The 24,233-nt window shown below is 42.5% G+C and overlaps 1 protein-coding gene across 1 annotated transcript in view; it reads right to left on the bottom strand.

Moving 5' to 3' along the window:
- Nucleotides 1-24,233, bottom strand: part of ITGA9 (integrin subunit alpha 9) — a 212,991-nt gene that overhangs the window by 158,098 nt on the left and 30,660 nt on the right. Inside the window, exons 9-15 of the mRNA XM_061464722.1 lie at nucleotides 20,681-20,818; nucleotides 18,440-18,545; nucleotides 16,941-17,035; nucleotides 13,944-14,034; nucleotides 12,849-12,894; nucleotides 9,832-9,986; nucleotides 2,571-2,731 (exon numbers count right to left, since the gene is read on the bottom strand). Coding sequence (XP_061320706.1) covers nucleotides 2,571-2,731; nucleotides 9,832-9,986; nucleotides 12,849-12,894; nucleotides 13,944-14,034; nucleotides 16,941-17,035; nucleotides 18,440-18,545; nucleotides 20,681-20,818 — 792 coding nt within the window. The remainder of the gene's footprint in view (nucleotides 1-2,570; nucleotides 2,732-9,831; nucleotides 9,987-12,848; nucleotides 12,895-13,943; nucleotides 14,035-16,940; nucleotides 17,036-18,439; nucleotides 18,546-20,680; nucleotides 20,819-24,233) is intronic.

Genomic DNA, 24,233 nt, shown 5'->3' with positions numbered 1-24,233 from the left:
AATCAAGTTCTGAGCTACACATATCCCACAAGCTTTGATATCCACTTATCTCAGACACACTGTGATGAGGAAAGACAGACTTCAATACTCAAATTCAGCAGCAGCAATAAGAACTGCTCCTGTCCTGAGAGGGAACCACATACAGGAAAGTAGCAGTGCTCGAAACATTGACATTTATCAATTGCAAAACAATTCAATGTTTTACTTGCAGTTTACTTGCAGACTTTTAACTGTTTAGTGCACTGTTTCACTGGGGTCTTTCGAGATCAAATCTGCCAAAAGAAATATAGAATCAAACTGGTTTGGGTTGGAAGGGACATTAAAACTCATCCAGTTCCAACCCCTGCCATGGGCAGGGACACCTTCCACTAGACCAGGTTCCCCAAAGCCCCATCCAGCCTGGCCTAGTGGAAGGTGTCCCTGCCCATAGCATGGGCATTGGAACTAGATGATCTTTAGGTCTAGTTTTTTTTCACAGCTTTACTCAGTTCTTCTGCCTCATGGCTCCAGCATGCTACAACTACATGTTGGTAGGACCATCATCCAGCAAGGCCTGGCACAGGCTTTCATTTAACTTAACACAACCTATAGAGCTCTGTTGAGTGCCATTTGGACTGGACAGCTTGTTTGCCTAGTAGGCTTTGTCAAGTTAGCATATGAAGTCACAAAGTTCAAACAGTTTCTCTAGCCTTGATCACCAGTAGTCCAGAACCGACATCCTTATGTTACCATATAAATCTATTTGTCACCAGGGATTCAAATGAACAATAATAGAGTGAACAGATTAGGGATGAAACTGCAAACACCTCCATCTGTCATGGAGAAGAATTCATCAGGCATACACTAAATAAAAGGAAAGAGGAAAGTCCTAGTGAAATACTCCATATATTTTTAAGCCCACATATTTTATCACCCATTCTGTCACAAACCTATGCAATCAAGGAGATTTCTGCTTGGAGTTTGGGGGGTGTTTTTTTGTTTTTCAGGGGTTTTGTTTTACTAGCTGTTCCTTAAGGATAGCAGTGAAAGATCATGACCCTGTTTCCACTCCTCCAGAGTCCGCAAGGCTCTCTTTGATGTTTCTAATGTCACGTAGACTCATGGATCATATCACCTTTCCCATGAAAGCACAGGGATTATCTTTCTCCACTACTTTGCATTCTCCATTACATGAACAAAAAAACACTTCCTGCTATTCTTCCAACTGTGAAGAATAGCTGCTTATATCATATAGAATGCCAGTAGCCTTGTTTGTTAAGAATGAAGAGGCATATGGCTCCTTTTGGTCCAGAATCAATACATTAAAGCCTAACCAGATGTGCTCATTTGAGAAAGACCAGAATTAATAAACTCACAGCCATATTTTCTAAGTAATGGTCATCTCATAAACCTACATTTTCTTTAACAAGCTTTTCCACAACAGAAAGCAAAGGTTGTTCCAGAAACAAGAAAACCCATGGAAGATACCTAGTCTCTTCCCAGAGATCCACACAGCTTAACAGAACAGGATTTCCTCCTTGGTGGTCCCTTTATTTATTTTATTTTCTCTCAACAGCCACGGACAAAATGTTGATAAAGTCAAAGGATGAATTTTATCTCCCATTCTCACAGTTTTTAGGTACAAAGAAGCTTCCTGGAAAAGTTTATACATTTAGGGATGTCTGGACCCACTGGATTCTCAAAACAAGAGAGTGCCAAGTAATATCCATTGAATTTAGGTCACTCTCATCTATGGGAATATGAAAGGAGGATATGCAACTCACCCCATATCCAAACTTCAAGCTACACTGGTGATACAGATTAGTGCTTGTAATACAGATGTTGTTGAAAAGATAAAACTCCTTCCTATATAATTTTAAAATCCATTCTATAAGTTTCCTAACTGAGAAGAAAACTATTGTGCTTACTTTGCAAACAGATTGGCACCTGGGGGACATTTCTTCAACAACAGTTTCTAAATCAAGGTAACTGTTGTCCTAGGAGACCCCAGATGAAGAAGACCCCAGACCCTTTCTATGTCCCAGCTTGTCTGGAAAGTGCTCCTGCATCCCCAGGACCATAAAACATGTTAAATTGAGTTATCCCACTGCTATTTTAAGCTTAGATAAAATCCAGGGTTCTCTTCAAATCCAAGAGCCCAGCTGCTTCAAGACAGACCCCGTGTTACCCTGCCACTCCCACACAGATTGCGCACCAGCTCCTTGTGCAGTCAGGCCTTGCACAAAACTAAACAGCAAACCCGCTGCTCCTGCCAAGACAAAACTTCATCTCCTTATTCTAACAAGTGTAGCAACAAACCAAGACAAAAGAAAGAAATCCCCACAATTGCATCTGATCAAAAGTAAATAAAATACATATTCTGACACCAGGTCTTGAAGGCCCAGTGGTGCTCAGGGCTGACAAATCATGCCAAGTACAAAGTTCTGAGCTTCCACACAAAAAACTTAATCCACCTGTCACGAAAACAAAGAACATCCAAAGCCAAACAGCACTACTTTATTTGGTTGAATACTTAGAAAAGAGTGGAATTGCAGCGAGGACATCGTAAGTAAGGACAGGAATGAACTGACCTTGACATATGCCAGGTAATGCTCGCACTTTTCCTGCATGTATGTCAGCTCTAACTTCTCTGTGATCTGCCCCATCGTCTCTCCAGAAGTCACAAAATAAACTCTGGGTTGCTGGCTCTTTTCCTTCTTTGCCACATCAGCAGTCAAGTTATAATTCAAACCTGGTTTAAAAAGGAAGAATAAAACAGAGGATGTCAGTGAACAATAGTTATTTTCTAGCCACCTATGAATGGATCCTGTTGCCCCCAGGGCATGTGTGCTTCAAGAAAGGTCAACCCTTGAAGGCCCTCAATCACTAAGTTTCCTGTGACTGCACAAAACCAAATCCAATTACTAATGTACTTCCAAGTTTTGTGTTGCTGTGGTCCCCAGCCCATCCTTTCCCATCGGAAATTATGTGTAAAAATAAATCTAGGCATCCATACTTAATAAAAGTAAAGAAACAAAAGATACTTAAACTATGTTGTTAACAGAAAAAAACAAAAAAACACAATACAAACAACAACAGCAGCAGCCTCAAGCTTTTTTTTCCTTCTAAAACAGCACAAACCAAGCAAACATCAACCAGGATGTGGCACTTTCTGACAATTACTTTTGTTGATTTGCAGTCATCTTAACATTCACACTTTAAGTAGAGGTTGCTGCCTTACAATCAGCATCCCCCTCCTAGATGTTACACATCCCAAGCAGTTTATAGAAGACATACTCAGAGACTAATGAGCTGTATCTCTGTAAATCTTGTTTCCTGCTGTTCTATAGGATAAGTAGCTTAACACAAGCGGTTGGTTTGCAACTAGATGTATGTGTCCAAAAGGAAACCTACTTGTTACCTGAAGTAATTACACAGCAACTGATTAATCCAAGCTGAGTATACCTTTCTTTTTGGCAAATGCAACAACAGAAGGAGCGATGAAACTGAACAGAAGCCTGAATGTTCTGCTGCTTTCTACTGACAAGGGAGACACAAGCGAGGTCCTTTCACTCATCACAAACCACAGCTTATACTGATTTCAGCTGTTATCAAGGCAATAATGGGAATACCATGAGATTGGCTCACTCTAAATGGCTTAATTAGATGCTAATCCTCCTAAAGGACAGCCAGCACCAGCTCCTGTGCTGATTTGCTAACTATGTAGGATGTTTGCCAACTTATGGCTTTGGCTCTTGTTTACATTTTAAGTCCTAAATGATTGATACCATATCATATGCTGCCCATAAATGTAAACTTCTTTTTTTAAGACAGAATGTTATAAACAGCCAATGCAAATGTTAAACATTCCTGGACTGAGGTGTCCTATAACAGATTTCAGCAAGGAGCCTGCGCTGGGTTTTGGTGTGGTTTTACTTGGTTTGGTGGTGGTGGGTTTGGGGTTGGTTTTTCTTAACCAATTTAAATCCTAATCTCTCTAACTTGACACTGCTGTCAATACTGTCGCCTCCAATCGTTTCTGCACCAAACTTTCAGTACTTTGAAGAACTTATTTAATGATGTTGTAAACCTTGGTGTAGAAGTCTCTGTAACCATTCATAATTCACATAATCCAAAATGACCTCGCTTCCACTTGCAGCACGCTGCATCCTGATGAAAAACTCAAGTTCACACACAACCACCACAGACATACCCTTGGTAGCAAGAAAAGACACAGCTGAAGAATCAGCCTAACTACCACCACAGGGCTCCACCTGAACTTTTTTTGCTTGCTGTTGGCAGAATAACTTGCTTAGAAGGATAATACTTTGAAAATGCTTCAAACTCTACCAAGCTCAGCACCAAAACTCCCACTGAAGTGGTGTTTCCTCAGGCCCACTAAAGAGCACCACCTATACAGAAACACAGGAGTTAGCCTATTTAAAACCACATCAGTCTTTTTTCTGTTCCTTTTATAATGTGTGCACATCCCACACCCATCCCCAATTGTCTCCCATCCGCTTTCAAGACCTCACATACACGCACACATGCTGAGATCTGCACCAGCACCCCGAGAATAAGACAAGAAAACCCATTAGCAAACCCAGGCCCTGCACAGGCAGAGGCAAAAGCCCCATGGGAAGACACAGCCCTTTTCGCAGGACGATGTATTACTGACACTGAACAATTCCTTGTGGTAGGGAGGGAGATGCATCCCAGTGTGAGGCCCGTAGCAGTCGTCTGAGCAAAGCCACCCCAGCTACCACCTCTCCGAAACAGCAGTGATGTTTTCAATCAAGCAGCGCAGTTCCCATCCTCTCCCCCGCCTCCTGTTTATTTTGACAACTTGTTTCTATGTTATATCCAGGGATGTCACATCGCTGGAAAAACTGAAATACCATGAGTAAGGATTTTTTCTTTTAACCTTCTTTCCAAAAGGCAACCAGAGGGGAGATCATTCACCAAACTTTGCACTGCTGGTGGTGTAAGTTCCTCCTGCTTGATCCAGCAAAAGACTGGGAGGCAAGTAAATTAACTCTTCCAGCTAATGTCTTCAAATATTTGTCCAGCAGCTTTAAACCAGTCTGATTAGAAATGTTTCTGGGCATCTGCCTGCCTAAACTTCACACAATCAATGTAAACTCTGGCATGAGCTCAGAGGAAGGTCTTGATTCTTCTGATAACAACCACAACTGAATAAAATGCCTATAAGCTTTGATAGCAGCTCCCTCGGAGAAACTTTTGGTCTTATCTACAAGAGGACCACAAGCCAGCAGACCAGGAGAGTTACTGCAACCAGTAACAGATGCACCAAGTAACTGGCAGCAGACATTTCATAATGGATTTTCACCCCAAGTAGCACATACTTACTCACAATGCAAGACTCCTCCCATCACAGGCTGAAGGGAGAAGTCTGGAGTAGAGAAGGCTCCAGAGAGACCTTATAACAGTCTTCCAATACCTAAAGGGGCTACAAGAAATCTGGAGAGGACTTTTTACAAGGCCTGTAGTGACAGGACAAGGAGGAATGGCTTTAAACTGACAGAGGGGAGACTGAGATTAGACTTTAGGAAGAAATTCTTCCCTGTGAGAGTCTTGTGGAAGGTGTCCCTGCCCATGGCAGGGGGTTGGAACTAGATGAGCTTTAAGATAGATCCCTTCTGACCAAACCATTCTATGAAGGCAGCCTTGAAGCAGAAAGGAGTGAGGAGCGATTAAAAATGGGCATCAGTATCCCATGAGCTAAAATGGGAATCACAGCTGGCTATGTTAATGGAAGGGTTACACACCCTGAGCCAGACGGCACATCTCTTCATCGCCCACTCAGATGATGCTACAGCACAGAAAAAGCAGGCAACAAAATGCTCAGCAGGAATAAGCCCATCCAGAAGTGCTTCTTAAACTACTAGCTACAGTTCTGATTCATGGGGGAGGAGGGAAGTGGAGGCGCCACATGGAGAGAATGAAGAACTTACTAAATAATAACTAAACACCATTGGAAAAGGAATGTCTTTCTTTCTTTACTGTCTCTACCAGTAATTATGAGGAGGAAATAATTCATGAACTTTGCTTGCAGAGAAAATTCTTAAGTAATGAAAGTATTATCAAAAATTGCGCTAGCAAATGACAACATATCGAAGACATTCCCCACATCCTCTTCCAAGCAGCTTTCCTTTTCCCCTTACTTGTTTCAAACCTTGTTTCGAATCCTCTCTCAAAGTGTTGTCCCTAGCTTCTAAGTTGGGAGCCATCCTTGCTGCTCCATACACCGAAAACCACATCTCTACAGCATCCATGCTTCTGAGGTATTCAGAGGGTAGCTCTGACACAGGCCTGCATCCAAGCAGACTGGGAATATGAGACACAGACAGAAATACTCCTCATGCACCAAACTACAGCAGGATCCAGGTAAGAAGAGGAGTGTCCACTTTCATCAGGTTTTAGATCAAGCATGTTTCTTCAATCCTAGAAACATATTCAGAGTGCAAATATCAACCAACTTATTATCCCACACTAACTCTCACACCAGTTTTTCAGGCAACAGTATTTGAGACATGAGAACTACCCCAGAAATGGATCAACACACAAGCAATGCATGTCTTTGAATGTGAACAGTAGAGTATAGGAAGTGAAGAGTATAGGAGAAACTTTGAAGCCGTTTTAATGCATCTGCCTAACTCTAGCCAAATGCCCAAACCCCTTCATTTTCATAGCTACTAAAATTCACCTAATTCTCACACTGGCACTATTATCGTTGTTGTCATTATTGTAAAAGAAATGATCCAGACTGTGGGCACAAGTTTACTTCCATTCTTATGCAAGGATGAACACAGAATCAGCGCGTGATGTACAGAGATGTCAACAGCCTCTGTCTGCTTCACCCAGAAGTGCACAGCCTGAACAGGCTGAAGCTGCTCACCCAGGCTAGGAAATGCCTTTCTCTCATCTCCTGCCTTTCTTGCATATACAGAGACCCCGGGGAGACAAGGCAAAGACCATTCAAGTGAGGGAAAAGAGCCTGAGCTAGATTCCAGGGTGAAAGAGTGAAAACTTAAAATGTTTCTCACACATCCAGATGTACCAGAGGCTGTCATGTTGGTGGGAATACAACGAGAGGCTCAGCTCTCCCAGCAAGAGGCAAGGCACAGTGACGGGTCAGACAATGCCTGGCACGCAGCACAGCACACATGCTTCACTTGGGCATGTCTCTTTGTTCAAACAAAAACATTCCAGCATAAATCCATACCTCTGAAGACCATAGTCTGCAAACAGTACGCAGAAAATGGATGGGAATTATACTTCCATTGGCACTATCAAGCAGTATCAATAAATACAGACCCTCAGATATCTACTCCATACACTGAACAACGCAGTATAGCAACTACATTGCATGGGAAAAGTTTCTATGCAAGTGTGAGGCAGTGCTAAATGAACACTTTCTTTCACATGCGCATTAACAAAACAACTACATGTTCAAATGAGCACTGAAGACACATATTTGCACAGAAGAATTCTGCCTGCTTGTTCAGCTTGGCTTTCTAAACATTATGTAGTAGGTGACCAACTTCAGCTGCCCAGAAGCAAGAGCAACGCCCAGACAGCAAGCAGCTGCCCTGAGCATCTACACTGACAAGCCTTAAGGAAGCAGCATTCCTGATGGCAACTGTGTTCTCACCCTCTAACTTATCAGGCTGACCCCAGTCATCCAAAGATGAGACAATCCCAACACTTTGACATAGTATTTTAACAGCTCCATATGTCTTTCACAGTCCAACCTGGACAGTGATTTATTCATAAGGATATTCTATTTTTTTCCCACATTTAACCCACAGGAGAGGAACCACTGCAATATTTCCATGAATTGTTCCACCCTTTGTTAACTGATACTCTTCAACTGCAACATAATCAAAATAGCCTGACTGTTGGATTGCAAACTGAAAGCTTACTTGAAGTATTTTATCCAAATCATATCCCCAAGTGGTTTTATACAGTCAGATAATTCTGGCTGCAAAGTTTTCAAGACAAATCACTTTGCTAGAAGCATTGTACTAAAGGACAATGGTTGGAAGTTTTATAATAATTTACTTCATAGTAAAAAAATTCCTTATAATGAGATGGATGTTACTTGCTGAAGAAGATGCACATGTGTATTTCACCACAACAAATCAGCAGGGGTACACTTTGTATGACAACACAGGGGAATTCAACTGGCTCTTGCAAGTCATGAAGAAGAGGGAGAGAGGCCTTACACAAACACGGGGAGCAGATATTTAGATTGGAAAAAAAGGCAGCTCACTTCTTAGCCGCAGGTCCAGAGAAACAAAATTAAAGCAAAGGAAATATTTTGAACAGTATCCCCAGGATCATAAGAAAACCTAGATATCCAGAAAATCAATTCAGTGATTTCCAGACAGGAATTAGCACCCAAGGAGCACTCAGAGATAACTGGCAGAGTAACAGGCAGTACAAAAACACTTTATCAAAGCATGTATTTTCTGCTGAGAGTCATCATTTACAGGGAGGGAAAACGTGCAAAAATAGAAACTGAAGTCTCAAATGCACCGCTATGTTAGAATCCAGAAGAATCTTAAATTTAGTAACTCCACTTCCTTAAGCTGTTCAGGTGAAAAAGTGACAAGCTGCAGAGAGCAACTTCAGAAGCAGCTTGTAGTTCTCACTCTATGTGAATGGCGAGAAGTAACAAGAAGCCTTTTTCTTCTCCAACTCATTTAAAATCCAAACACTGCAGCAGGCTCTGCATACCGGGATTCATATATGAAACTCTCACCTTTCTTGATCAGCAGCTCAGAAAGGCTGGGGATCCAACTGCTTTTAGGGTTAAGTCAGGCTCATCAATTTCATCTGTTATGCATAGGATTTGCAGGGATGGCAGGGTAAGCAGAATGAGGACAATGGCTGGAAGGACTGTTCAGATTAGCTAAACTTCCTGTGCATCGACCGTATTTGAGGAGAGTTTTTCTATTAATATGAGTGTTAGTAGATAGAAGACTAAACTGCTAATTGCCAGTGCAACTATAAAAGCAAGGTCTATAAGAGAATATAAGAGGATGCCATTCCCAAGGCATGGCAAAGATAAAACATCGTGGCTGAACTAAATAAACCCAGACCTTACAATATTTACAAACACTCTATCCCATGCCACTTCACACATTATCTAAGAATTGTAAACACTGGCGTGTAAAAGACATAAGTAATATTTTAATGCAGCCACACCTTACACAGTTTCGTTCACCTAAGAAACCCTATGTGTTTTAAAGAGACTAACCAACCTGGCAGATATTCTTGGTGTCAGTAAAATACTGGGCTATTCATAACAATTTTACAGACAGGTATACCGATACATGTAAAAGCTCATGTCTGGTAGGAATTCAGATTTATAGTGCTCTGCTTCAAGAGCTTGTTGTAGACTTTTAAAAGCTACTAATCCAGAGCAAATCACACCTGCTTTCTGATAATGTTGATAGAGGATATGAATACAGAAATGTGTTATCGAGAGGTAAACAGGTAAACAGGGAATATGAACTTAAAAAGCATTGTTTGCTTCTGCTTCTGGTTTTTCATCCTTGCAGTAAGCCCAAGGACACATTTCCTTCCTCTCACTGAGGAAGAAACTGCCCCATTATTATGTCAGCCTCATCATGCTGAACATGATGAACATTCTTACATCATGTAAGAACATGCCCAAAACAGGGACCCTCCAACTTTCTGGAATTGTATAGTCCAGCTCACCCCGAAACGACTTATTTCCCATCAAAGCTCTGTTCCTGACTACAAAGGGAGTCAGGTCAACCTGCTAGCATGCCCCTCCCAGCGCTGGCACAGGAACCTTACCTATTTCTCCAGGAACACGCTTGCCACTGAAGCGGAAGCACGTCGTGACATTGAGGCAGTTCACTGGCTGCAAGCCATCATGGCACTGAGGAGCTGTGATATTGATGGACACGGGCAGGAAAATGGAGATATCCATGGTAATGACAGGCCTGGATCTGGTGATCAAAGAGAAGTGGGATTGAGCCGTCATTCAGATGGAAGTTTTCAGCCAAAAGAAATTCACATAAATTTGATAAACTGCACAATTTGAGGCAGACACGAAGAACAGAGTGTGTTTGAACTGTAATATAAATTAGTACTTGTCCTAGCTGGCAAAGACTGCTAGTGTCTGAGTGAAAACTGTAATGTCAGCTTGAGGTTCAGGACTCAGATGCAGACTGCAGGCAGGCAGCTGGAGAAATTGATAATGTATAATAGTAATCATTACAAATAACAAAATTAGCAGCACAACAGCAGTCAAGGACAAGATCATGCAAGTGAGACTGCTTGCTAAGCAGCCTGGATGGTCAGGAACAGGTAAATGGAGACCTTAGTTTTCCAGAGAATGGCTTACAATCAAATTTGTTACCTGAAAGTCAAAGAGCAAGCACAGGGATAGGAGATACATAATTCATACATAATTTTTCTGAATGTAAGAGGGACAAGAGACACCATATTCATGTTTTCTGGAGGAGGGAACGTTCAGCTTATTCCCTTCAAGTGAGTGGTAAGGACTGAATCCTCTCTTGAAGCCTCTGACCTGTGTTTCAGGAGTTACCCAGTGCACTGTGAATGAAACCTTTCTGCCCTTGCAACTCTGGCACCAGGCTATTGCTATGACTACTCCCAGCTGAAGGTGACCTTGCAGAGCAAGCCGAGTGCCATCAGAGCCTAAGTGGGTCTCCTCTCTCACTCAACACAGAAGCCCTGCCAGATTGGTTGGGAAAAGCAGGACAGAATCCCAGGCTTGCCTGAGCATCCCCAGAGCAGGGCTTCATCCCAAAAATTCACTGAGTGTTTTTCTTCATGGTTTTAATTCTGTACATGTTCAACGTGAACATGTTCTTCCAAAACTAACTGCAGTAGTGAAAAAAAAATGTGCAGCAACCAGCAGATTCACTTCTAAAGTAGTCCCAGCAGCCATGCAAGGCCAGACCGCACGAGTAAACCACTTCAGGACTCTCACTCCATAAGCCACTTACTTTAGAGGCAGGGGAGAGGGGGGAGAAGAGAGCAGGGATTGAGGTTACACCTAATTCATACTGACTGGAATAAGATTTACATCCATCTCTGAGGCGGCTGCTCAGACTCTTTTACCACAGCCTGCAATAACAGTGTAAGTTCATATTCTGAGATGGAGGATGAAGATAAATGCTAACCCTAGAAATATATACAGTAACGGGGAGGAGGGAAGAGTGAGCTTCCTAGGATCATTTCACACCTTTGGAAAAAAAATAAACCACTTTCCAAATGCTTGGGGAGACAAAGAGTAAATGCTATGAACTGAGCTAGAAAAACATTTCTCCTAGGAAAAAAATACTCCTCCAGCCATGATGCACTGTGTGATTTTTCCTTAATGTTAGCTCACTTGGTTATTCACTGGGGAAGAAAGCAGTGCTTCTGTCAAATGGCCATAGAAACACGCGAGCACTACGACGACAATCTGCCCCAAGTCACCACGGCTTCCACCAAAGCCTTTAATGTCACTTGGCAAAACGTCTGTTTGTTTTGGCAAAAGGACTTCATGAAGGCTTCTAGAAGGATGAGGAGGGAAAAAGAGAAAAAGCCGATTTCTTTATCCTACTCTTCTTTATCTGAACAGAAAGAGGGACACACTGCAAATTAGCAGTAGCAGTGATTAATCAGGCTACCCACAGTCCATCCGTAATGTACCAATTCCCTCTGAAATGCACAAATATGAACACACAGACAGAGGTCACCATGCTGCTGCAATCCATGTGGTTTTAAGCATCACAGCAAGCGTTTCAGGTAGCCTTCCCCTCCTGCAAGTAACAAGGCAGGAGAAGAACAGTTTTCTTGCTAGGGGTTTCAGGGATGGGGTCTGCAAGATCCCATCTGAGGAAGGCACACGTGCATGATAAAGTAGCAGAAAGCTCTTCAGAAGACTTGACCATCAAGATCATTTCTCCCCCTCTCTCCTATTTTCTTTTCTTTTGTTTAACTAATTCCAATGGAAACAGAGTCAAGTTTTTCCTGTCTTGAAGGAAGCAGACTGGCACGGCCATTCCGCAGCTCTAGCATTTGTCTTGGCAGTCTCATCACATCCCATTAAGATGCAGGAGACCCTAGTGACTTTGACTTCTAATGACATCTAGGTATTGACAGGATTTTGCTATTAAATATTAACAAGTGTAACAATGGAGCTACTGGCAAAATTCAAACTTCTCATTCCCTTCCCCAGGTCTGTGCATCTGAAGCCCACTCCTACTTTAACTCTCCCCCTGCATAATTTGGTGAACCGAGCTGCCACACCTCTCTCCATCAGATGGAGCAAGCAATTGCACTTAACTCATACACTTGAAACAGCAGCCAAACTCCTGTGTGCATTGAAAATGACTTTGTATTTCATTTCCCTGAGGACTCCTATTTCATTCTGACTCCCATTATAACTCGCAAAATTACATCCTGGCATCTGACACAGCTGGCTTGTTGCTTAACTGTGCTCCCTTAAATCATAATTTATTTACTTTATGTAAATGTAAGAACAATAAAAAAGCCTTCTCTCACATTCAAAGCAACCTTTCTAAGGAGGCACTAAGATGCAACACATCTTCTTCCAGCTCTAACCCTTTGTTTTCTTCATAGCCCTGGTTGTCCTCCGTATTATCTCTCACTAAGCTGTATAAATTCTCTGACGTTATCCATGTCTGAGGTTCTGCTTAAAAACTAATCCAGCTTCCTTCTTCTGAACACAGTAAACCAGGCAGAAAATTGGAGTGGTGGAGGACTTTGACCGCGTATGATATAAGCAGAAAACAGACGAAGACAACAGCAGATGAAAAAGACGTTCATCTCACCTCAGAAGTACCACGTTGTCTGACAAGAAGGCTCCAACAGTCATATCTGAAATTTTTGTAACATTGAAAACAGTTACAAAGGAGGCATAGGATTCAGTTCTCTCAAATCAGTTGCTAAATCACAGAACTTACATATCTAAACAAAAGCATTTTCCTGACTCAAATCAGCCAGTTGGTCCCCTCGAACATCATTATGTCACAAGCATTATAACTGGAGGATTAGGCCTGTGACATTACTTCTCTTCTACTTCATTGCTTGATTTTTATTATTATTACTATTCTCCATTTCTTTCTGTTTGTTTTAGTTTTAAGATTGTCATCATGACTGAGCAGCTTGCAAGAAACTTACAGCCTTAGAGAGATACTGAAATCATAGAATCATAGAATACCTCAAGTTGGAAGAGACCCATTAAGGGTCATTGAGTCCAGCTCCCTGATTCTCACAGGTCTACCTAAAACTAAACTAAACATATGATTAAAAGAGCCTCATGACAGGCTTAGTGCTGTGACCATTTTCCTGGGGTGTCTGTTCCAGTGACTAACCACCCTCTTAGCAAAAAGCCGTTTCTTAATGTCCAGATTTCATAGAGTCGTAGACTAGTTAGGGTTGGAAGGGACCTTAAGACCATCTAGTTCCATCCCCCCTGCCATGGGCAGGGACACCTCACACTAACCATAACACCCAAGGCTCTGTCCAACCTGGTCTTGAACACCGCCAGGGATGGAGAATTCACAACTCCCTTGAGCAACCCATTACAGTGCCTCACCACCCTTACAGTAAAGAACTTCCTCCTTACATCCAATCTAAACCTCAACACATCACAGAAGCTACAAATTGGGAGCGCAGTTCTTGCAAGGCAATCACCAGTGAGCTCAGATTAACAAGAATCTTCTGCTTTAGCATCATGACTGCCCAAACACATAAATTAAGTGATCGGCTCAAATTCTCATCAGGAGCTTCAAATAACAGAAGGCAAAGGGAGGAAAAAGCTCAGCTTCATCAGCCTCCTGCTACAGCAGGAGCCAGCAACCTGGAAATGACCAGCTCCACTGTTTGCTCAGCCTGTTGCTGCATTTCCCCAGTAGCAGACATACCTGGATAACCATTGCTATCCATATCCACTCCCCCTGATATGGACTGGCCGAACATCCTCAGCATGGGGTTTATTGTTTGCCCGGACAGCTTCTGCAGCAGAAAACATATGAGTGGCATTCATCAGTAACACAAAGAATCCTCTAAAAATAAATAAATACATCCAAACCCTAAAAAAAACCCTCAAGCCTGATTTTCATGGTCACTGGAAGTCTTTCCTGTGTGCTGGAAGTGCTGCACATCTGCACACTTCACCCACGCAGCCCTAAGCAGGAAGGCTGTCAACTGCAGGAAGCCCTTCTGCTCTGGGCTAGGAGGAGGCCAGCGTTTACTTGGATTAAAAAACACACCTGCATTGCAACCCAAGCAAAATAAAAAGCACATCAAATTTGTTTGGGGGGAGGAGATGGAATTCACGTGTTTTGCTTTTTTTCCTCATATCCTTAATTTCTGTAAGTGCAAATTTTAAGTGGCATCTAAACAAAATTAATAATTAATTGAAGCAGAAAATGCTGCACAACCATTCCTTTTCACAAAGTTTGCCAGAGTACTCGAAGTCAAAATGATTAATTTTCATCTCACTTGGAAACTCTGGTTTCCATCAGCTATTATGCAATATTTTGTGTCAGTTTGGAAGCTGTATCTCATTTCTGCCTCCCCGACGCAAAGCTTAATTAACTTTGAACATAGCTTCCTTTTTATTTTAATTACTAACACAAAAACTTTCTCTAAATGTTTTGAATTCTCAATGTCTTTGTCTGAAGCAAATGAACATATCAAAATCTCGTTTGCCAAGAAGGCAATCAGATGCCTTCCAGCTCCCATTCATTATGCCGGGTCACCAGTGCAAGACCTGAACTTGAATCAACATCTGACTACAGAAGTTACAGACAGAGGAAACCTAGCCCATGAAGTAATTCTGAGGCTGCTGGTGGTGCTTCACAGTTTGCGACATGCCACCAGCTTTTCCTGGCCCTCCCATAAAGGGCATAATGCTGGACAAAAGGTCAGACAGGAAATTCATGGAAAAAAGACAAGTTGAGGGAAAGAAGCTATCCCGCAGTCCTGACAGACAGTTTAAAGGGAAATCAGTGCCCCACCATTTAAGATCTCCTTTTCCTACTCATGGGCAGACAAGATTAAGACCACTGGAAGTAACTTCCTCCCTTGCACTATACTTGCATCACATCTTGCAGGGGGGCTCCCAGTTAGGGTGGTAAATCACGCCTGCATGCATCCCAGTGGACATCTGCTGGCTATTATGACCTAGAAGGAAGAGGTATAATGCTGCTCTGCTTTAAGTGCCATGAATGAAAAACAGCAGGCCACAAAGCCAATTAAGCTGCTTCTGCTCATAGCCACCACTAAAGCTGCTAAAGGGAAGTGAGGGAACTACACTGAATGAGCAACTTAATGAAGAAAAGTAAGGGTGAAACACTAACAAATTGAAAATGGTGAAAAGATAGACCCAGCAGGCTCTTGTCTATCTTTCTCAGCTTATTTAAAAAGGGAAATCCAGGGCGTTAAGATGGCTCAGGGGCATAGTATTAAGATACAAAAAGTCTTTCTTTGGGTTCAAATCCAGGGCAGGCAGGTAAAGAGCTGAAGCTGTTACACAGCTCTTTTGGTTGCATGTGGGAGATGAACCAGTGGTGTGGTGTGCGTAGTGCCCTGCAGCAGAGCCTGCCCATAAAGTGGTGCTCTCTCAGATGCCTTATGGCATGGGACAGTGATAGGAATGCTGCCAAGGGTCAATGACCACCCTCTTGAGCTGGGCTTTATCCCACTGACCAAGTGGAGAGGCACACAGAGCCATGCCTGCTGGCCTTGCTCCAGTGGGGAAAGAGAGATCACAAGCAGGATGTTTTGCTTCCCACCCTGCTGATCTGTCCTCATTAAAATATGTAACATTTTCCCATGAATGAGCAAAAGAAAAAAAAAAATCAGAAAATCTGATCCTTTTCAGGAAAGCTGGAAAACTCCAGATTTTTCAGCATCAGAGAAGAACCTCCCAACCGGGGGGTCTCTGCAAGAAACGGGTAGAATCCACCATATGCCACACATCAGTGTGTTTTAGAAGTATCCATAAAGAGTCATTTAACTTCCCTTCTTTTTTAGAGAAAGCAGCACATGGCGTATACATGGTAAAAGGAAGAAGGACTAAACCTCTATGGTCTATTAGAAGAGTCTCCAATACAACCACTAAACTTCTAAATTCTGCTTGAACTGATTTATTGTGAAGGATCCCACCCAGCAACAAAACAAAACAACCAGAACTTCAAACACACAGAAGGAGGGAAGATTCAGGCCCTCCAAAAATAAAGAAATGTGCTAGACAGAGCCTAGGGGACACATGTTGTGCAGCATGAGCGTAAATTTATGTTCTGTACTGCTTGGCTGCAGTAGCTAAATCGTACTGTGTCATCTCTGCACAAGATGCTATACAATGTATTCTAGCTGAGATTTTACTCAATAATGGTCAGTGAAATGGCACCCGCCAACAGCCTTGTGATGTATTGTCACATCACTAAGAGAGGGACAAGATGGGTAAAGAAGTTTCTGCAGGGCACAAAGAAAACTTAGTACCTCTTACTTCTCACCACGTCTGCTTCTGCAGGAAGGAAGTGCAACCTCCCAGCTCCCCACCGGTCTCTCCATAGTTTGTGCACTCAGCCTCTCCATGGTTTTCATTTCTCTTATGTGCTAGTACTGTCTCTATAAACTGACATCAAACCCCAAGTTTTTGTTTGCTTAAAGAAGGAAGCTACAGCTGCTAAACGTAACAAAAGACAGTGAAAAATATCTTCTGACTAACATAATTTTACCCTACAGCATAGATATGGACAAACTTTGGGAGAAGCCATCTTCAAACTAGGACTGAGTAAAAGATGTAGAGCTATGATGAGGCTACTTATAAAGGGACCCCTAAATATGGTTTATTTCTGCAAGCCTTGGGAAAGTGATTTCAGATAGATATCACAAATAATAATGTCACATACCATAGAGTACTGAGGTACAATACCATTGGCATCCCCATGGTAAATGTACACTGCTCCTCTGTAGTTATCCTCCTTAGGCGCTCCAATGGCAACATCTGCAAAACAGTACAGATTATAAACATTTCATGATCCATTCCATTAATCAAACCTTTTCCCAATTTTAGAAGCCAGCTATCCATTGGAAAATAGCTCCCCATGACGAAGATGATCAGCAGCTCATGTGGACCTGGCTAGAAGGAACTTGTTTGATTTAATGAAGAGCTCATGTTAAGATAAACTTTAAAAAACACACAACTGGATATGAATTTTTACACACGTGGCTATGTTATGCCTAATTAGAAACACGTGCATGTTATGCGTGTGAAAATGTGTGTTTATTAACCAGAAACCATGTTTAAAAAGTTAATTTAGAATCCCTTCATATCAAAATCTCCAAGGCAGGGGAATCAACATAGCACTGGCAAAACATTTACTGCAGCACTACACTACACTAAGTTTGCTGGAAAATCCAAATCCAAAATGGATAAGCAGGAAGAAAAAAAGAAAGGCTGCTGAGGATGCACGTTCAAGTTGTATTTGATCCAATTTAACTGCAAACTCCTTCAGGAAGGGTGATCCCACCTCCCATTCTCCTCACCTAGTTGGATTTTGTGACTATACAGCTGCTAAAATTAAAATCTTCCCAATGGCTTCCTACCCGCAGACTGACTCAGCTCACTCCACAGTCTCTCCATCATCACAACTGATCCACAAGCAGCAGCAAGAACATACAAACGCATGTCCAAGTGCAGAGGAAGAGCATGCCCATCATTTGTGAGGGCAACCTGCAATGAGGCTGGGTTAGGCTTAATGGGATACCACACCCTGAGTGGCCTGGAAGAAATAAATCCAGGCACACACTGAGCAAGTCAGCCTTTGTTTGGAAGTCCTTAATCTGTGTTGCCAGAATTCCAGGCAGAAAAGGCGCCAACATCAACACTTTGCTCTCACCTATTGCTGTCACTGCATGGGGGCCTCACACTGAGCAGCCTGCAAAAGGAGCAGGCTTAGAATAAAGTGAAGGAAAGAAATAATAGAGCACGTTATCACGAGTGAGAAGCTACTGCTTAATTACACTTCATGATAAGAAACGCGATTATGTCATCAAAACTGGAGAGGTGTGAAGACAAAAAATGGGAAAGAGAAAGAATTCAGATGTGCCTTGGTTTTGTTCAGGGTGTGGGTATTTAAAGCCTTTTATAAACAACACGGAATAAGAAAATGCAACAGCAAGGAAAGCAAAGCAACGTTAATGTGATTGGGGTGCGAGCTGCATGGACATGGACTAATCCCAAATCAAGGACAATCAGCTACAAAAGGCTTTATCAAATCCTATGCAAGCACATTTATCCTCATCACGAGCTCTGAAGGAGCAATGGATGCCACACAGCACTCAGCCATGAAAAGAGGCCAGCGGTGCCACCAGTCCTGCTGGCATTTCAGGAAGAAAGCACACCAACCTGGGAATCCATCATCATCAATGTCACCGAGCGCAGCCATGCTCTCCCCAAAGTGCGCGTTGTAGGCGCTGTCACCATCCAGGACCAGCTGCTCTTCCAGCACCCCCTAGCAAGCAGGAAATAAAACAGGGTCAGGGAAATGGTGCGAGCCCTGGATGAGGCAAGCCTTCCCATGGGAGCCATCCGTGTGGTGGGAAGCACCTGGGAACAGCTGCAGCCTGACTCTTGCCCTCGTTGCACACAGATCACCCAGGTGCTGGGAATCTAATTTATTTGGGTTTTTAACCTTCTGTCTTTCAGTTAGGAGGGAGAGAGGGAATGAAAAGGAGTGTGTAAGTGATATAACTAAAATGCTAGATTAACTGAACTCAGTGATGTAACGAAATGCAGTCATAGGGCTTGGTGAGCTCATGAAGGTTTCCAGATGCCTAAAACCTAACAGCCCAGGGCTCGCTCTACTGGCAGATTACATCCAAGGAGCAAAATCCTCAGTCCAGACTTAGTCAAACTAAACTGCAGTGAGTGAAGGAAAATTTTCCCCTAAGCAAAGAACATTGGGGCAAATGGATTTGAAAACTTTTTAAGTATTGGACTGAAGGATTAAAGCAAAGTCCCCAAAAAGCCTTCTGAAATGAAGAATAAGGGAAGAGATTTAATGAAATAAAGGGGCAGAGGAAAGTTCAAAAGCAAGCTTTGTACTCCTGTGCCATGAGAAGCTTTATATGGCTCTGGTATTTCTTGCCCACCCACTTTCTGGTCAGATACATTGGCTTTAGTTTCTTGCTGTCTTACCTCAAGGGGAAGGGAACATTGCCACAAGAAAACAAAATTCAGTTATGCAATGTAACTCTGTACCCACCTCCAGGGTTGGTTTGGTTTGGTTTTGCTTTCTTTGTGAATGAGAGTAAACTGCCCTCTGGAACATGTAATAAAATCTTTTACTCAGCTGTAGGGACTTGCTGACTTTAAGAAAACCCCACATAAAGAAACTGAAATGCAACAGAGAGGAGACAGGCCTGTACGTGCGACTCATTTCTCTGCAGTCCTCACAGGAAAGGGCAAATATAGGTGTATTAAATCTAGCGCCACTATGCATGCTTGTATGATGAAGCAGTTTCTCTGATCTGATGCAGCAACCTATTAAGCAATGGTGCTTACAGAATGGAACAGAGTTTGAAATGTCCAAACCCCAAAATAAACCCCACCATCCTGCAAGCTATTGCTCCTGCACGTAATTTGTGCCATAGGAGTACAAGAAACTCCTACTAGCTTCTTGACTGCTTTTTAAAAGATAGAAAATGAACTCCTGCACATTCTCACTGCAAGCAGGAAATGATGGCTATTATCTGCTTGGCATTCTACACCCTATCCTAGAGATCGAGCAGCAACACTGCTGGGACAGCCTGCGGATCGAACTGAAAAAGTAAAGCTCATTTAAAAGAGGAGTAATAACAGATAACGAAATTACACCAGAAGTGATACTGAAGTCTCCCAAATGCTGCCTACAGGACTTGGGATGAATGGTAACCCTAGCATAAACAAACTTAAAGTTCACATAATACTGGTGAGGCAAACCAATTTCATTTTAGTCCATAACAACTCCTGGTTTGATATAGCAGGACTGCGACCTGAATATTAAGTATTTAATAATGCATAAACCACTGTTTTCCTATAGATACAACATAAGAATGATCTTGTTTTGATGATGCAAGAAAGTTCAGGTTTTTCCAAGACTGTTGTTCAGTTACGTGAAATTCAATAGTACCAACTGATAGGAACTTCCCCTGAAGTCTCTATATTAGGCATAACGTAAAGATAACATGAATTCAACCTCTGGTTTCTCTTCACAAAGTCTCCTAGGTCCCCAGACATTTGTGTTCTAATTTGTAGGTCTTACTGACCACCCAAAACACAAAGGGAACTCAGTCAAAGCTGCTGACTCCTACTTGGTTTTGGCATCAGCTTCATGTAAAGCCACAAATACCACCAAGTTTCAACATAAAACCAGAAACTTCCCCAGACCTCCTCGAAAGATTCACAGCTCTGTGATGAATGCAGGCTGTGTCTGGGAAACCAGGATACCAGATGAGTTTTCTGTGACTTCATGCTCTGCTAGAGGCATCCAGAGCCCCACTGTTTAAGAGATCAAGTTTCTCCATGGAGTACTGGAAGGACGCTAGTGTTACCTTGCCCGCACCCACACCCTCATCCCTTACCAAGCCCTCTCCTGCCCATACTCACGTTTCCTCTGTTGATATAGACTGTGACTTGACCTTCATCTCTGATCTCAGAAAACATAGGTGCTCCGACCAGCAGGTCTGACAACCCGTCAGAGTTCAGATCAACTGCACATAAGGAGGAGCCAAAGTAAGAGCCCATCTGTAACCAAGCCGAGTCACAACAAAGCGTTCAGTATCTGCCCACACACAGGAGGAAATCATTTAGGCGTGTTTTCTTGTTTTAATTTCAAATGATGACTTGTTGCTTTATCACTCGCAAGGACTCCTAAAGAGAAAGCTATGGGGATAATTCTGGCAGGAACTAAACACTTTACCGTAACAGTGCATCAGCTTGGATGTTTTAACAAAGGAATTAGATTTATACCTTTATACCCTGAGACACGCTTAAGTGAGACACTTAAAGAGCTTTCTTATATGAGCTTTCACTTGTCAAATGCTTAAAACCAGGAAGGGGTGAAATAAGTTTCCCAAACCAAGGTCTGGCAAGTGATTATTCATGCCCAGTACCAGATTTCCTAAAGAGGCTTGAAATTGGGTACCACAGATCTTCTGGGGGTGTGTTAAAGAAATAAAGAAAAGAAAAATAGGCTAGGGGTAGGATATCCATGAAAAGGGGCATCTAAAATTACTTCTTGATTGTGGTCTGACTTCCCCTGCTCTATTTGTACCTGTTTATATCAGTCACCTTCAAATAGCAGTACTGGTTGTGGGGTTTGATCATAGCCTTTCTTCTCATGTACAAGCAGGTGAGTTAACACAGAAAGACCTTCAATAAAGGCTTTTTAGCGGATACACAAAGAACCTAAGCGTCACTTTCAGTCTCCAGATATTACTGCTTGATAAAACTTAACTGCTTAACTTTAAGAAATCCATTAATTTCATTACTTAATTTTTGATATATGTTAACATTAAATGCTAACAATCTCCCAACCAGCACCCACATTACAGGGTGAGACCTTATAACTCAGGGACCTTAGTAGCTCAGGGGGACCTTATAACAGTCTCCCAATACCTAAAAAGGGTGTACAAGAAACCTGGACAGGGGCTTTGGTAAGGCCATGCAGTGAGGGAATGGCTTTAACCTGACAGAGGAGAGACTGAGATGAGCTCTTAGGCAGAAGCTCTTCCCTGTGAGGGTGCTGAGGCACTGGCACAGGGTGCCCAGAGAAGCTGTGGCTGCCCCATCCCTGGCAGTGTTCAAGGCCAGGTTGGACGGGGCTTGGAGCAACCTGCTCTAGTGGAAGGTATCCCTGCCCGTGGCAGGGGTTGGAGCTGGATGAGCTTTAAGGTCCCTTCCAACCCAAACCAGTCTGGTATTCTATGATTATGAATTTCAAAACACATTTAAACACAAGAAGGAGACCAAAAGCAAGAATGATATTCCACCCTTACTTCATCCACTTCTCCTAAGGTACCACAAGGCATACTCTTTGAGACCAACTACAAACCATAGTCTCAAAATTAAAAGCAACTTCCACAAGACAATTGGAAAGATACCACTTCTGACTTGAAATTGAGAGCTGTTTACATAGCAGGAAAGATTGAGGTTACAGAAATCATTATTTAGGTTAAAAAGAATGAATCACTATCTTGTATGCTTTTACATTCCTCATTGTGGGTCCCAGGCCTTCTACGCCTGATAAATTTAGATGCACCAGCAAGAGCTACCAGGCATGCAGGAGATGGCCAGCAGCGACTCTGTTCTATGAAGTCCATAAGGTTTAAAAGCTGCTAAATATATATATAGTGGGGTGAGTTAAGGATAGAGTTTCAGTCTGTACTTCAGATTTCTGTGTTTGTGTGGGTTTAAGGTCAGACCTCAAACATCATTTGATGCCAGTTATTTTGTAGCTTAAGCTCCCTTGTGGGTTTTTTATTTGTTTATTTTTTTTAATCCACTTAGGTTTTACAACAGATTTCTCATGGGTAAGGAGAAGAAGATATGAGAAGCATTTCATTATGTATTTAGGCAGTTTTCAGGGAAAGGCTATTATTTACTTGACTGCAACATGGTATGCCTGCAGTGTGGGTGAGTTCACAGTGCTGTGAGAACCTGATGTTTGTTCACTTAACATATACAACAAGGCACTGTGTTTTCCTTTTTCTTCTCCTTATTTGATTTCCTAGCTCACCCTCCAGCAATAAAAAAGAGATGGAAGAAACTGGCCTGCTTTAAACTTCTGTTGAACAAGAATGCAGGGACAATGAACTTTCGTACCACCGAGAAGGATGCAGCACTTTGTGAGAGCTTATTTCCAGGCAGGGCTCAGTGCTGAGCATGTCTGGTTATATTTCAATTACAAAACAAAAGAAGGGTGATTCAGGACGGCCTTCTTTTTCAAATAAAGTTCTCATTTGCATTGTAGAGAATTTGTAGAAGACAGATGCTGCAGGGAAGGAGGAGATGGCAGCCTACAAGTATTTGAAGGATGCAAATAACCGATTGTTCAAGTTACATATTACACAATTGAATGAAAAAGGAAAGATTTTGGCTGAGAGCTGCAAACTTCCTGATAGCTCTGTTTGTTAGGCTGAGGAATAGTTCTCTAGAAGCATATCCTTAGGGACATTTAAAAGTCAACAGAGAAAGAAATGAACAGGAAGCAATCAAACACAGGAGATGCCCTGGATGAACTGGGAGGTCTTTTCCTTTCAAGATGTCTTCAATTCTGCTAATGCAGAGAAAGATAAATTTTGGAGAGGCCCTAAAATACAAGTGACACCATCCCCCCTGCACAGCCTTGCAGTTTTCTTCCATTCCAGGCATGTTTTTTGAGACTGTGTTTTGTTGGGAAAAAAATAACAAAACATGCTAACAGTCCCAATTTGATGATACAGTCAAACACTTCATATCTGTCTGAGAGTGGCAGGTCTTCCCACACCCAGAAGCCACCAGTAACCTTTTCCTTCTGTATTTCCAGGAGAACACAGGTAGCTCCAGGTAAGGGATATCATCTCCTCACTGTGTTATTCCCAAATAAGATCTTTTTATTGTTACCTATAGGTAGACATACCATCCACTTCATTTCCCCTGCAACACATCTCCAGCAAGCCCCCAGTGAAGAGCACAAGTTGTTGCCCCCTCTGATATAACACTGCATGGGGGGGGGGGGGGGGGGGGGCTGGATCTCACTAGCGTTCACTAAAATTAATGGTGAGTGCAGTTCAGCAAGAGCAAAAGGCAGAACTGATTCATGGTGAGAAGGGGTAGGTTGCAACCTCTTGAGGTAATGAAGCTGCTCCTCCATAAGACAGCATAACCCCCCCTGTCACATAGGAAAACACACTGGGGCTCTTGTATCACACCAAGTCCCAGGCTACCCACATCTCCCAGTAACATCTAAAAGGAAATCTCTGTGTGTAGGCTCACTGGGCACCCCACATCCCACATCTCAGAAGGTGCTGCTACAGCTGCATGAGGCTAAACAGAACCACTAGGACAATTTTCAGCAAGACATTTCCTGTCAGCCATGTGGGCATTGAGCAGACACTGCAGTTATGACTGCTACAGGAGAAAGGGCATACAACTGATCTGCACAGTAGGTTTAACTCTT

Source organism: Pezoporus flaviventris, unplaced genomic scaffold, assembly GCF_033815535.1.
Source record: "Pezoporus flaviventris isolate CSIRO_AGI_PZ_B2104156 unplaced genomic scaffold, CSIRO_AGI_Pfla_v1 ptg000037l, whole genome shotgun sequence".
Classification (NCBI taxonomy): Eukaryota; Metazoa; Chordata; class Aves; order Psittaciformes; family Psittacidae; genus Pezoporus; species Pezoporus flaviventris.
This window is presented reverse-complemented; position numbering and strand designations above follow the sequence as displayed.